Raw genomic sequence first — 12,425 nt, forward strand, 5'->3', positions numbered from 1 at the left:
GACATGATGACAATCAGCAGCCTGTAACATAAAGAGCAAGAAATACTGGCCATATCTATGTAAAAGATGTCTTATTGTCTGCTTAGGTCTATGATAAACCACTTATTTTAAAGTATGTATCAGACAGCACATTAGACCAACACTAGACCAAGTTTCCCTTTCTAGAGATCAAGTATCTGACAAACAGTACAGCCAGCTCTTTGAGAAGATAGAAAACCAGAAACACTGAACTAGATCAGTTTCAGGGCATGTAAATATTAAATTCTGTATTTAGGATTTCTTTTAGAAATTTAGGTAGACACTGCAGGAATTTGCATCAGTAAAATACTAGGGTAAGTTTCAAGTGGAGTGTATCTTTACATAAGAAAAAGCACGTTACCATTCCTTACAGTGTGACCATGATACAGCCTACACAGATAACTGATAGCTTACCAACCATTTGCCAGCTCTTCTCCTTTCATATACTGACAGACACCACTGTAACACACTTGTAAAATGAACTGTGAGGTGCCAAAGTGCCTTCAAATAAAAACTGAATAATCTACGAGAAGTTACTTTATTTTCTTTTTCTTTTTAAATATACATATACAAGATATTTTATTTCAAAAGCACAAGAACATTATACAAGTTTCAAATTTACATTTTTGCAATTTAAGATACCAGTATGTGCATTATCAAATAACTTCTGTCAGCTTGGATGGAAGAGAGATAAGTGGCATAAGCATCTTGCGGTCACTAAATACAGATTATACTCACAGTGAACAAAACTGCATAGTAATTTATGAAATGAAAGATGACCACACTAGTCAGTGAATGATATGGGAGCCCATTTGCTAAATTAGTATGTACAAACATACAGAAAGATGCGACTTTCCTCTCCCACTTCTTTAGCTACAAAGAGATTTCCAGGAGCTCACCTGCTCTTACCAGCTCCTGCCCTTGTATACTACAGTTCAGACAGAAAACAAAATAAAGCAATCTCACTGTATATTGACTAATGGAAATTTTGTATCAGTGAAGTGCAAGGTAACTGAAAGGTTTTGGTAACTGAATACATAAATATCAGAGGGAAACAGTAAGACAATACAGGTTTGGTATCAATGAGGCATTTGCGAGTCTTAATTCAGTATTTTTGTTGGTGAGCAGTGCTTTGGTGACATAAAAATCACCACTGCATGCAAGTTTTCATTACAACTGTTCTAAACTCAGTATGTGTTTCAAACATGTTTTAGAGAAGACTAAGAATTAATGCTTGTCTTTATAGAGTTTAATATTCAGGTTTCAAATCTGACAGAATCAAAAGAAGGAGAATGGTCTTAATTTCAAGAAACAGAATACCTGGAAAATATACCAAAGCCAACTCTTTATATTACTGGTGAAGGATTACAGCAAAAGTTTTTAAAAAGGATTTGAAACCAGAACAATGTTTGAGATTATTGGTATTCCATCCTTAGATTAGTTATGGTGCTTCTCAGTGCACTCATACATACATACTCAAAAAACATTTTAAAAAAGCCCAGAAGAATGGTATTAAAATATAAATCATTAATTGTGATTCTACTATCTCTCTTGTAATTGTGGGAAAAGAAAGCAAAACAAAACAAATCATACAAAAACATACTCAGACATTAATTTGGAAACCTTCCCTTAAAGGTCTTATTAAAATAGCAGAAAAGAATCCAAATAGCAAAGGGGCAGGGAAATTGAGGGTAGTGACAACTTCAAACTTTCACACGGAAATGGCATCTCCTGGGAAAGAGTTTTTACCCATCACATTACAAATTCTCTCATGTATATTATGGCTGAAATTCAGAAAACAGAACAACAAACATTTAAAACTGAAGTACAATCACATATCATAGAGAGAGAGTTCAATCACAATGTGCTATTAACTACTGAAGGGTAAAGAGACAGACTTAGCCACCTTTTCTTCCCTTTTCTGCTCTACCTGGCATTGAACCACTGAGCGTGCCTCTCAAAACACACCATTTCATTTATGCGGACTCCAAAACATACTCCAAACAATAGTGACAGAGGAGGATGAGTGGAAAATCCTTCAAATATGGGCAAACTCATTTCTGATTCTAAAACTTGCTGCTTTCGGGCCTTTATTTTAGTCCAGTGAGAGCTTTGAAGGCCGTTTACTTTACTGAGGTCTCTGGCTCTTGTACAGCTTACAGAGCTACACTACAACTACCTACCTGCAGTGTTTTCACTTTTGATTCTTGGGGAAGGTCTCAGAAGACAAACTGCAAAGGAAGTAAAACTAACCACAACCTAGGCAAATGGTGAAGCCCCAGACCTCTTATGGTATACATTAATGGAGGGTAAATTGGTTAGATAAAGTGCAATTCTGGCAACGCAAAAAGCACAGACCTAATTTTTTTATGCAACAAGCAAGATGGTAATCCCCCCATGCACTTTCTACCCCACACTTCTCATTTAAAGAATTCATCAATGAAAACTGTTCATTAAACCCCAAGGTATATCTGAATGCAAGCTTTTCTGTAAAATTTATTCTTTATTGTACCTGTTGCTGCAGGTGACTAAAGACCTGGCACCACTTCCACTCCAATATTATCTCAATCTATTTAAAGCTTCGCTAAGCTTGGGAAAAGAACCCAGGAAGAAAGAAAAGGAGGCTTTTCCTTGGCAACACCATTTAGATATGTTCTCAAGGCATGGAAGAGACAAATGTGGTGTATGCTGTGAAACACAGCATTTGGGAACTGTCCTCATGAAGACACGTGAAACAATTCAAACTTCTGAAAAAAAAATGGAAATATTTCTGGTGCAGTAATAATTATAGAATGTGGTTTTCCTTTTTGTTTTTGGAAAGAAAAAAAGAGGAAAATATATGAGTTTCTGTTTTAATGCATCAGTGATACATCCAACCTAGCGAATCCATTAATTAATTGTCTGAACTACAGAAATCACTTGAGTAGATTTTTTACTGCCACCCTCCTTTCCTTTTCCAAAGCACTGCCACAGGTAACAGTCTTCACTAAAATCAAGAGACTCAGAGCAGTTGCCAGTTGAATCCGAAGAAGATCTGATTCGTTTCCTGGCTCCTGGCAATCTCCTCTATGATGCAGTGCTGCTGCCACAGCAGATGGAGCTTCCGGTAACGCTCCTGACATAAGTGCAGGGGATTGCCTCTTCTTCAGAGAGGAAAAGAGAATAACCAGTTAGCATATCAGAACAGCAACTGATCAACTGTCCAAATAAAAGGCTAACATTAACACTAGACTAATTAAAGACGAATTAAATTCCAACAAGTCTATTGGAAATGTAAAAATATCTCTACTTGTGAAAAGCAATGACTGCCATTTCTATGATGACACTTCAGCAATGGCCGTTCTCACATGTTTCTGACAAAATGCATAAAAAGCATTCTTGAGAAAAGAAAGAAAATTTAACAGTACCAAGAAAGTGTCTTTTCTCAATATAAACTACCCATTCCTGACCAGAAACTGCCAGCAGTTCCCCAGGCCAAGACACACATTACATACAGTGCTGTACACACTAGCCTGAAGAATGTGTTGTCCAGTGAGTACAAGAAAGGAAGAGATATAAAAATGGAAAGGTAGGAAGTCAAACATTTACTTACTTTAGACCTGGATCTGTTTCTCCATATTCATCCAAGTAGGGTGCAGGATATAAGCAGCCCCTGGTTTTACCTTCAATGAGGACAACTTTGCATTCCCTGATTCTTAAATAAAAGAATAGCTACATTTAAAATACAACTCCAAGCAGGCTCTTCCCTTCTGGGTGAGCTGTAATTTATGTCAAGTAATGTTTCTTTATCTCAGACAAAATAAATCAAATGCTTTGACAACGTTATGTCCTTCTAATATTCCCCTTTATTCTTTAACACATTGAATTCTGGCTACTCACTTGAGAAACATGCAGACTCCAGCTCCACATTGAAGAGCATGAGAAGTACAGGCTCCCAGCTCCTCTCCATTCACTAGTTCCTGACAGCAAGTATTCTGGGAACACAACATTGCCCCACAGAATAAACACAATACTGGGTGTTTTTGTTCATCGTCAGAAGACCGTGGGCATCTGTAAGAAGTGTAGCAAATGTCAACTAAGGTTAACATTCCTTTAAAAAAACCCAAAAAGACCTATCCAACCAATTAAAAATCTCAAATCACAATCAAACAAAAACCTAAGACCTATTTTGTCAATCATTTCACATATCTGCTTCCTTATGTTGTATTTTCACCCTGCTTGAAATTATTTATCTGCAAGATATCTGCTTTGAGTAGGAGGTTGAACTAGATGATTAACAGAAGCCCCTTCTGACCTCAATTATCCTATGATTCACTCTTCTTGGCATAAAACAGTGCCATCATCTGGGCTTGTTGTGTCCAGTGCAAAAATAATTTTCAGGCTTATGGCCAAACCAAATGCACATTGCACAGGAAAAAAATAAGCAGAATAAGCAATAAAAAATTTATATGCTGTCTTATCAAACACAAGTGGCTTCATTTAGCAAGCTGTTGTGTTTCACATTTAAAACGAACAGGTGCTAGTATTGGCCAGTATAACCGTAACAATGCTTTCACTTCAAAATAATTTCTGTATTCTTTCAACACCAGCTGCAGTAACTGCAAGAATATAAAATCCACTAGAAGTGACAAAACACGTAACAACACAACTAAATATGCCACCTCTTACCTAAACTGAGAGGCTTGGTTCAGAAGGCAACTGTAGTCTTCAGGAAGCTCTATTAAATGATTTCTTTTCCTAGGATACCTGGGTAAGTGCAATAGAACTATTATGAGAATAATAAAGAGCAAAGTAAACAATGGAATAAATAACCACAAATCCCTGCTAAGTTTTTGGACATTTCTCTCCACATGGGAGCTTCAACATTTCTACATTCCAGCAAAGGTGCTGAACTTTAATTTCACATATAACCTGCATGTGTGAAGACATTTCAGATATTTCAGTTAGCTTTTGTTCTTTCCTAGAGCAGGACAGATTACTTGTCTAACAAAGTTGTACAATCTCAATGAAGAGTCAGTGTATGAGGAATAATAAATAAGACATTTAAAGACAAATGTACTTCTAGTAGTAGAGCAGAAGGAACAAAACACAAAGTCTCCAACTTGCCCACAACAAGCACTTCATTCTTTGAAGTGTGTTAAGTCAAAAAAACAGAAGAAAACAACAATAAGCTTACCTTATTGCAATGCTTTTCCCTTTCAAACAACTTAACACCACTGGATCAGCACACCACCTATTTCAAACAAACATTTGCAGATGACAGCATTTGATAAAAATAAACATTTGGGTTCATAAATGAAACTAGTAAGTGATAAGCAAACACAAAACACTGATAAAAGCACTGACAGTCCAACCTAAAACTTTGCAAGAAAAAACAGGGGTTTTTTTAATAGTTTTCTTCAGGAGACTGTTTTACGTTTGCATACAGGAGGAAAAACCTATGTGAAAAAGCACTCTAAAATTATCATCATGCACATAAAAACACAAGATTCACACAGAGTTAAAAAATGCAAGCAGTCTTCAGACATATTCAGTTTCTCCAAGTGGGCTACAATACACAGCACCTTTTGAAATACAAGTGCCACAAGACACAGCATAAATAAATATTGTACATTCTAACAGAAAAACATTTTCTATTTTTATTAAATAATCATTACCTAATGGTTATTTTACAATGGTTTATTCCATGATGTGTGCTTCCTTAAAATGGCCAAACATGTCTATCAAAACAGTGGCAGGTATTGGCCAGTTACTGAACAGAGGAACTGGCATGTTTAAGATGTCTTTTAAGTTATTTCTTAAAAAAAAAAAAAAAAAAAAAAAAAAAAAAAAAAAAAAAAAAGAAGGGAGAAAGAACTGCAGCAGATGGTCAATCTAGTATGCTTCATTTAACACATTTCTCAACAATCATCAAATTTAGGCTTCAGAAGTAAGATTCTGTGAAAAAACATATGGGAACCTGCATGATGATTTGGCAACTGTTACTATTACGTTAAATATGCAGCCTCCTACTTGAAACCTCTTTTTCTGACTAGGAGCACTATTTGTTAATCCTGCTTCTAGTGATCTTTCCCAATGTTCACAAGCACCATCTTCTCTGTTCTCTTAGAAGCACTTCGATGTCTTTAAGCAAATATGTAGGAACAAGTAAGACAAACTTATTTAATAGTTTACTTGTAAAAATTAATCTATTAATTTTTAAGTAATAATATATACTACAAATGGAGTTAATGATAATAAAACTGTATGTAGGGAACTGTTTAGGTCAACTATATGGACTATTGGAAATCAACAGTTCAAAATGTCCCTAAACTGAAGAAATCTGGACAACAAAGGTCAAAACAACTAGAGGTTAAAAAACTCAACCAAACAACAATGCAGTAAAAGCTAATGTGAGTCAGAGAATTCTGCCAAGAACCAGGTATAATCATTACTGCCACCAGGTGCTCAAATGTCTCTGTATTTATCGTGACCATTCTCCAACACAATTTAGCTAGATTACTCTTCACCGGGGATGGGAGATGGTGCGTCTGTTTATTTAATTTGAGGTTTTGAATGCAGAATTTAACCAATTCTTTCTTTACTACTAAAGAAAGAATATTTTCTTACTGCTACTTTCACAAACTGAAGGAGGAGAAATTTAAGTTAGAAATTAGGAAGAAATTCTTTCCTTTGAGGATGGTAAAATATTGGAACAAGTTGCCCAAAGAAGTTGTGGATGCCCCAACCCTGGAATTGTTCAAGGACAGGTTGAATAAGCCTTGGAGCAACCTGGTTTAGTGGAAGGTGTTCCTGCCCATGGCAGGGGGATTGGACCCAGATGATTTTTAAGGTCCCTCCCAACCCTCTAACATTCTGTGATTCCATGACTGCAGATGGCAATGTACATAATGCTCAAACTGTACCTTCTAACCATTAAGCCAATTTCAATATCCACCAGTCTATTTCACAAGTGCTGAAAAGAAATAATACAAAGCCTCACCCTGCCAGCTATGTGATTTTCTACATTCTCATTTTATAGCTCATGTAATCAGCACTTCTGCTGCAGACAGACTAAAAATGGGCAAATGAACATGGACTGGCATATCAAACACGCAAAGGTTTAAAATAACTTCTGTCTGTATGATTTCATATAGGTCTGCAAGTACTAGTCCCTTAAACTATGACTGTCTAATATTAGAATTATGATAAAATAGAGAGTGTTTTATGTTTCTGAAGTGTTTTAAGAGATTCGGTGTACCCGTGCAAAATGTTTAGAACTTCAGTATGAATTTGAGCTCATTTACTGTCAGTTTTGATAGAAAAACATGGCCTGTCCAGTACCAGTTAGTACCTTTGAAGCAGTGGATTTATTGTGTCCCAATATTCATTGAAGAGCAGGAATAAATTTGTAGGTAGAGAGAGGTAACTACAAAGTGCCTTGAACTGCCCTTCTTCAGAAACTGCAAAAGAAGACACGAACAACTGTTTAAGCGTTTCAGCACTGCTGATTAATTCATTCGAAACTAGAAAACTCCAGATCCCTGTTCCACTGAATAGTCTGTATCCTACAGCTTCAGCATAGATTCTATTCATAGCACAATTAGAGATTATTCTGTCAACTTAATCAGAGCAATAATAATTTTGATTATCTGAGGATCTGTTTAAACAAATTTGATATATACTATTAAGCATTTTTTAATACATAAGTTACTGTAATAACAAAATCCCTGGCTTAAATTACTGCATAATATATAACACAAGTGCAGTAGATTTCTGTACTTGCATTTTAGTTTTTCACTATCCTTATGACAGTCCTCAATAATATTAAATTTTGCTGTAATCAAGTCAGTGATAACATTACATAAAATTGGGGTAATTTTATAGTTTGCTGGGCGGTCATTTATTGTTTCTGCTAAAGAAAATTATGTTGTTGGTTCAGCAGAAAGACTCCTCCCTACAGAATCAAAATCCAGACTCTTGGTAAGGATAACAAGTTATTCCAACGTGCAGAGATCTTGACTTGTAATAAATAATAAAATTCAAACTTAGTTGACAGTTTATATAAATCAATTTTGCTTTTTTGTTGTTGTTATATATTACACATGTTGCTATATTTTGTTTTTGTTGTTATATATTATACGTGTTATATTTTGTCTCAGTTATTCATAAAAATTATTGTCCTTCTTTCCGAATAGTTGATGATTCTGTGTTTCACTGCATTTTGACACATGACAAAATATTTATTTTTGGAGTTAGTATCACTAAGGCATTAGGATCCTCCAAGGAAGAAGCTTAAGTTTTATACTGTGCTTTATATCTATTTGGCTTTGTTTTGCTTAATCCCTGTATCTTTAGTGTTTACCAACATTAGCACTACGCAAAAACACTGAGGTTTTAAAATACATTTCAGGTAATTTCTCTGGTGATGTAACCTAAATTCCTGAAATTATCCTTAAACTGCTGAATCTTTATAAACAAGTACTTACTATCAATTCATTGCTGATAAGTCCCACATACTCAGAAGTAATGCTCTTCCATGCAAAGAAGGCCAAGACAACTCAGCTTCACATGCCTGTCCCTTCCTTTACAAATTAGTAATTCCTTTACTTTCCAAGTCTCACTTTCATGTATTGACTATTGTTAAATTATAGTGAACATTTAAAAATTCTCTCAAGACAAAGAAGGTCATACATTTGTTTTCTCATATTTACCTTGTAGTAGTTCCTCAGGTGGAGAAACTCCCAGCAAATAATGAAAAAATAAAGCAGCACAACGAAGGTAAGGCATGATGCCTTTCTTAACACAATCCCACACAAGCCAGCCTGGAATATCCTGACTAAAGCAACTGTAAAACACAGATGAGAAATAGCTGCAGTAGCTCATAGTGCAAATCATTCTAGCACTATCACATTTTGGCTAGCATTGGTAGAATGGTAGCTGTGTAGAAGCAACACCCATGTGCCCCAAATTCTATGAAACACAGTCACCAGCACTTAACTTCCAACTTTCCCATTGCCCAAGGAATAAGTACTGAGTTTGTGAACCACACTTGTATTAAATCTTCAAGTCTGAAAAATGGGCACTAACACTCAAGCAAGCAACAATGTTCAGCTTTACACTTATCCCCTTTTTGTAGTAGGACCAAGTCCTTCTTTCTGAATTCCATTTTTAACACAAGACATCTAAACCATAATAATCAAAATAAAGAAAAAGTAAATACTGCAGTTGGACATATTTCTCTCCATGATGGACATGAGTATTTTTTCATTCTCAGGCTAATGATTTATTCTGCTGTTCACAAGAAGTAGCCACTTTAACTGAAAGCATTTCTTTCACCACTTTCAGTGTTCAGGAGCATGGGAAGAAAGCACAAGGCATTGTGCTAACTCCCCAGACAAAATGAGTAATTTTTTTCCTGTCTTCTGTGTTGTCCTGGTCATTCCTGTTGATTGCTGTCTTCCCAGGAAAATGTAACACTACAGTTGAACTGCTACTTACCCACTGGTGTACTGGCAAACTTCTCTACAGAAAGACTGTGCAGACTGTGCCTCCTCACTGTTGTCAGATGAGTGAGCAGCAGGGGATTCTGCACGCAAAAAGATGAATCCACTGTAAATGCACTCCATCCTGACACACTTTTTTACAAATACAAAAACCTTTATTATTATTATTATTCGATCACATTACAGAATTAATTACACTTTAATTTGCTAATACTTTTTTATTTGCTGTTTTCTGTCTTAAAAATGGTCTCCTAAGACAATGCTTAAGGAAGAATCACTGCCTCGCTGCCTATCCTCACGTAAAAACTGCTTCCTCCCCTTCTGAAGTTGTCCAACATAGCTTAAGCTACAGGAATTTTTTAAAATGTCTAGATTTTTTTTTAATCCCTATCACACTGAAGAAAAAACAAAGTACTAGCTAGAAAATCTGTAGGCTACTGGTGATTTTTAACAATGCTATGAAATAGAGAGAAAAACTAAATTCTCTCCTATTGGTTTACAGGACTCTGTATTTCGGATCTGGGTATTTACTAAGTTGAAGGGTAAAGAAAATTTTATTTCTCAAATCCCTATTGATTATCACTGTGCAGCTCAGTCATGCTAGCAGAACTTTGATTCTCCTACAAGAATTGAAGTAGGGAAAGTTACCCCCCTGAAATGACTGACTGGATCAAGTACTGGTATATCAATAACTGTTTTGTTTTCTTAGCCTAAGCACAGAGAAGTGATATAATGAAATGCTCTGAACTTGATGTAGCACTACTTAATTTTTTACCAGAAAATAGTTATTACTACCAAGGTCTAAGTGTCACTTATTATGAGGATGTTTGTACCTGGAAGATACTAATTCTATCAATCCATTATTTTTAAGAAATTGTGCAAAAATGCCAAAAAATGCAACACAAATACACATCTACCTGTTGCTGAAGAGATGACAATTTGCATTATGTGTGCCAGTGTTGTCAGATGGAAGAGGTAGAGGTGGTTATAGGCTGAACTAACTGATGAAGGCTGCAAATCTACAGCATCTTCCCAGTATAAAGATGGAAAGGATAACACAGTTCCCACCTACAGTGAAAAGGAACAGGCAAATATTAAAGTGTCAAAAATTTGGTAATAGATACAAGGATAGCAATTATATTCTTACCACACATTTGTATTTTATTTCTGTAATCTGAGTATATTAATCTATCTTGCTAGTTTCAATTCAAAGCGTAGCAAAAACTCACTGGAAAGTATTAACCATTTGTGCACTATGGCACGTAGGAAACTCAGACAGAGCTGCACGGTAATTGCCAGTTTAGAGATATACCATGCATAGTTCCTAAAAAGCTTAATTTCTGTTCTTTGACACAAGACAAAGCACACTGAAAAAAGTGGGAAATGAGACCAAGCATTAGACAAAAGGGCAGCCAGGGCAAAAGAGATTTTATTTGGTAAGTTTTCTTTTGTTAGCTGTTTTCTGCTTGCTTTGGGGTTTTTTACAGCAGAAAAATCTATAATACAGATTTGCATTAAGAGGCTAAGAAAAATACAGAAGGTAATGAGTATCAATATGAAGAAATCAGAAGGTATGAGATACTGACTGAGACGAGGGGAAAGTGAGGGGAAAAAAACCGAGTGCATTTAAGTTTATTTTTTTATGCTTAATAACAATGGAAGTGGTAAAAAGAAGATTGAGACTGCAAGAATGAAATTTAATAAGAACAAGACAGCAAAGACCTGAAAGTTAGCAGAACAAAAAGTAAACATATACAGCAGTCTTATGTAATCATTTGATTGTTGCTCATGTATAATCATTTGACTCATGCAAGTGGAACAGATACTATTTACAGAGTACAGTACACAAAAATATATGCTTAAAAGAAAGTATTAATACAAAGAACAAAATGAACCTGCTTACCAAAACGTGGAACATATCTACTTCTAAGAGTGATGGAGTGTCCTCCCCTTTAAAGTTTGGCAGGAGAACTACAGAATAAAAGTATCAGTTAAACATTTCACATGTATTTTCCTCTTTTGGATTGAACTGTAGGATCAGAATCTGATTTTAGAGCCTTTATCATTTCTCTGTTTTCATCAAACAAAGGTCCAGATCTCTAAAGTAAGGATCTTTTTAATTAACTGCTTACCACTGATTTAACTTGTGCATGTTTAGCTATTTTCACACACCCAAAACAGATGACAATATTAATTAATAGATCTTCAAAATTCTGAGACCTAACTCTTTATTTCTCCAGCTCTAATAAGTCACACACAGTGTTAAGGGTGAAGGTCCTTAGGCACCTCAACACTAGATGCCTCACAACCTCACCCAATACAAAAGCCTAAGAACCACATCTAAGAGTCTGATCTAATAGAAAGCAAATCAGAAAGTGGGATTCACAAAGGCCACCATACTAATCCAATCAATAAGAAACATGGGGGAAGCTACATGCCTCAAACTAGCTCTCCCTGAGACTGAAATATCTTAATCTAGGCTTCACGCAGCCTTTGAAAGCACTGAAAGTCACAGAATTATAGAATGGTTTGCAATGAAAGGGAGCTTAAAGATCATCTAGTTCCAACTCCTCTGCCAAAGGCAGGAAGGTGACTTGCTAGATCAGGTTGCCGAGAGCTCCATCCAATCTAACCTTGAAACTTCCAGGGATGGGGCAACCACAACTTCTCTGAACAGCCCGTTTCAGTGTCTTACCACCCTCACAGTACAGAATTTCTGTCTAACAGTTAATCTAAACCCAGTCTTTTTCAGTTTAAAACCATTTCCCTTTGTCCTGCCCCTATCTATCTCTATAAAAAGTCCCTCTCCCTCCTTTTTATAAGCCCTCCTAAAATACTGGAAGGCTGCAATGAAGCCTCCCCAGAGCCTTCTCTTCTCCATGCTGAGAAGAAGAGGTTCCACAATTAAGAAATATCTATTTT

The 12,425-nt window shown here is 35.9% G+C and overlaps 1 protein-coding gene across 2 annotated transcripts in view; it reads right to left on the reverse strand.

The window, feature by feature from the left end:
- The window catches only part of UBR1 (ubiquitin protein ligase E3 component n-recognin 1), a 60,259-nt gene continuing 47,834 nt past the window's right edge, over positions 1-12,425 (reverse strand). For both annotated transcript variants that reach the window (XM_066188129.1, XM_066188128.1), the window contains exons 38-47: positions 11,407-11,474; positions 10,421-10,571; positions 9,499-9,586; positions 8,712-8,845; positions 7,352-7,460; positions 5,195-5,251; positions 4,687-4,764; positions 3,898-4,068; positions 3,611-3,712; positions 1-3,161 (exon numbers count right to left, since the gene is read on the reverse strand). In XM_066188129.1, coding sequence (XP_066044226.1) covers positions 3,020-3,161; positions 3,611-3,712; positions 3,898-4,068; positions 4,687-4,764; positions 5,195-5,251; positions 7,352-7,460; positions 8,712-8,845; positions 9,499-9,586; positions 10,421-10,571; positions 11,407-11,474 — 1,100 coding nt within the window. In that variant the 3' untranslated portion in view covers positions 1-3,019. The remainder of the gene's footprint in view (positions 3,162-3,610; positions 3,713-3,897; positions 4,069-4,686; positions 4,765-5,194; positions 5,252-7,351; positions 7,461-8,711; positions 8,846-9,498; positions 9,587-10,420; positions 10,572-11,406; positions 11,475-12,425) is intronic.

Source organism: Chamaea fasciata, unplaced genomic scaffold, assembly GCF_029207755.1.
Source record: "Chamaea fasciata isolate MVZ Bird 193981 ecotype frontalis unplaced genomic scaffold, bChaFas1.0.hap1 SCAF_7, whole genome shotgun sequence".
NCBI lineage: Eukaryota > Metazoa > Chordata > Aves > Passeriformes > Sylviidae > Chamaea > Chamaea fasciata.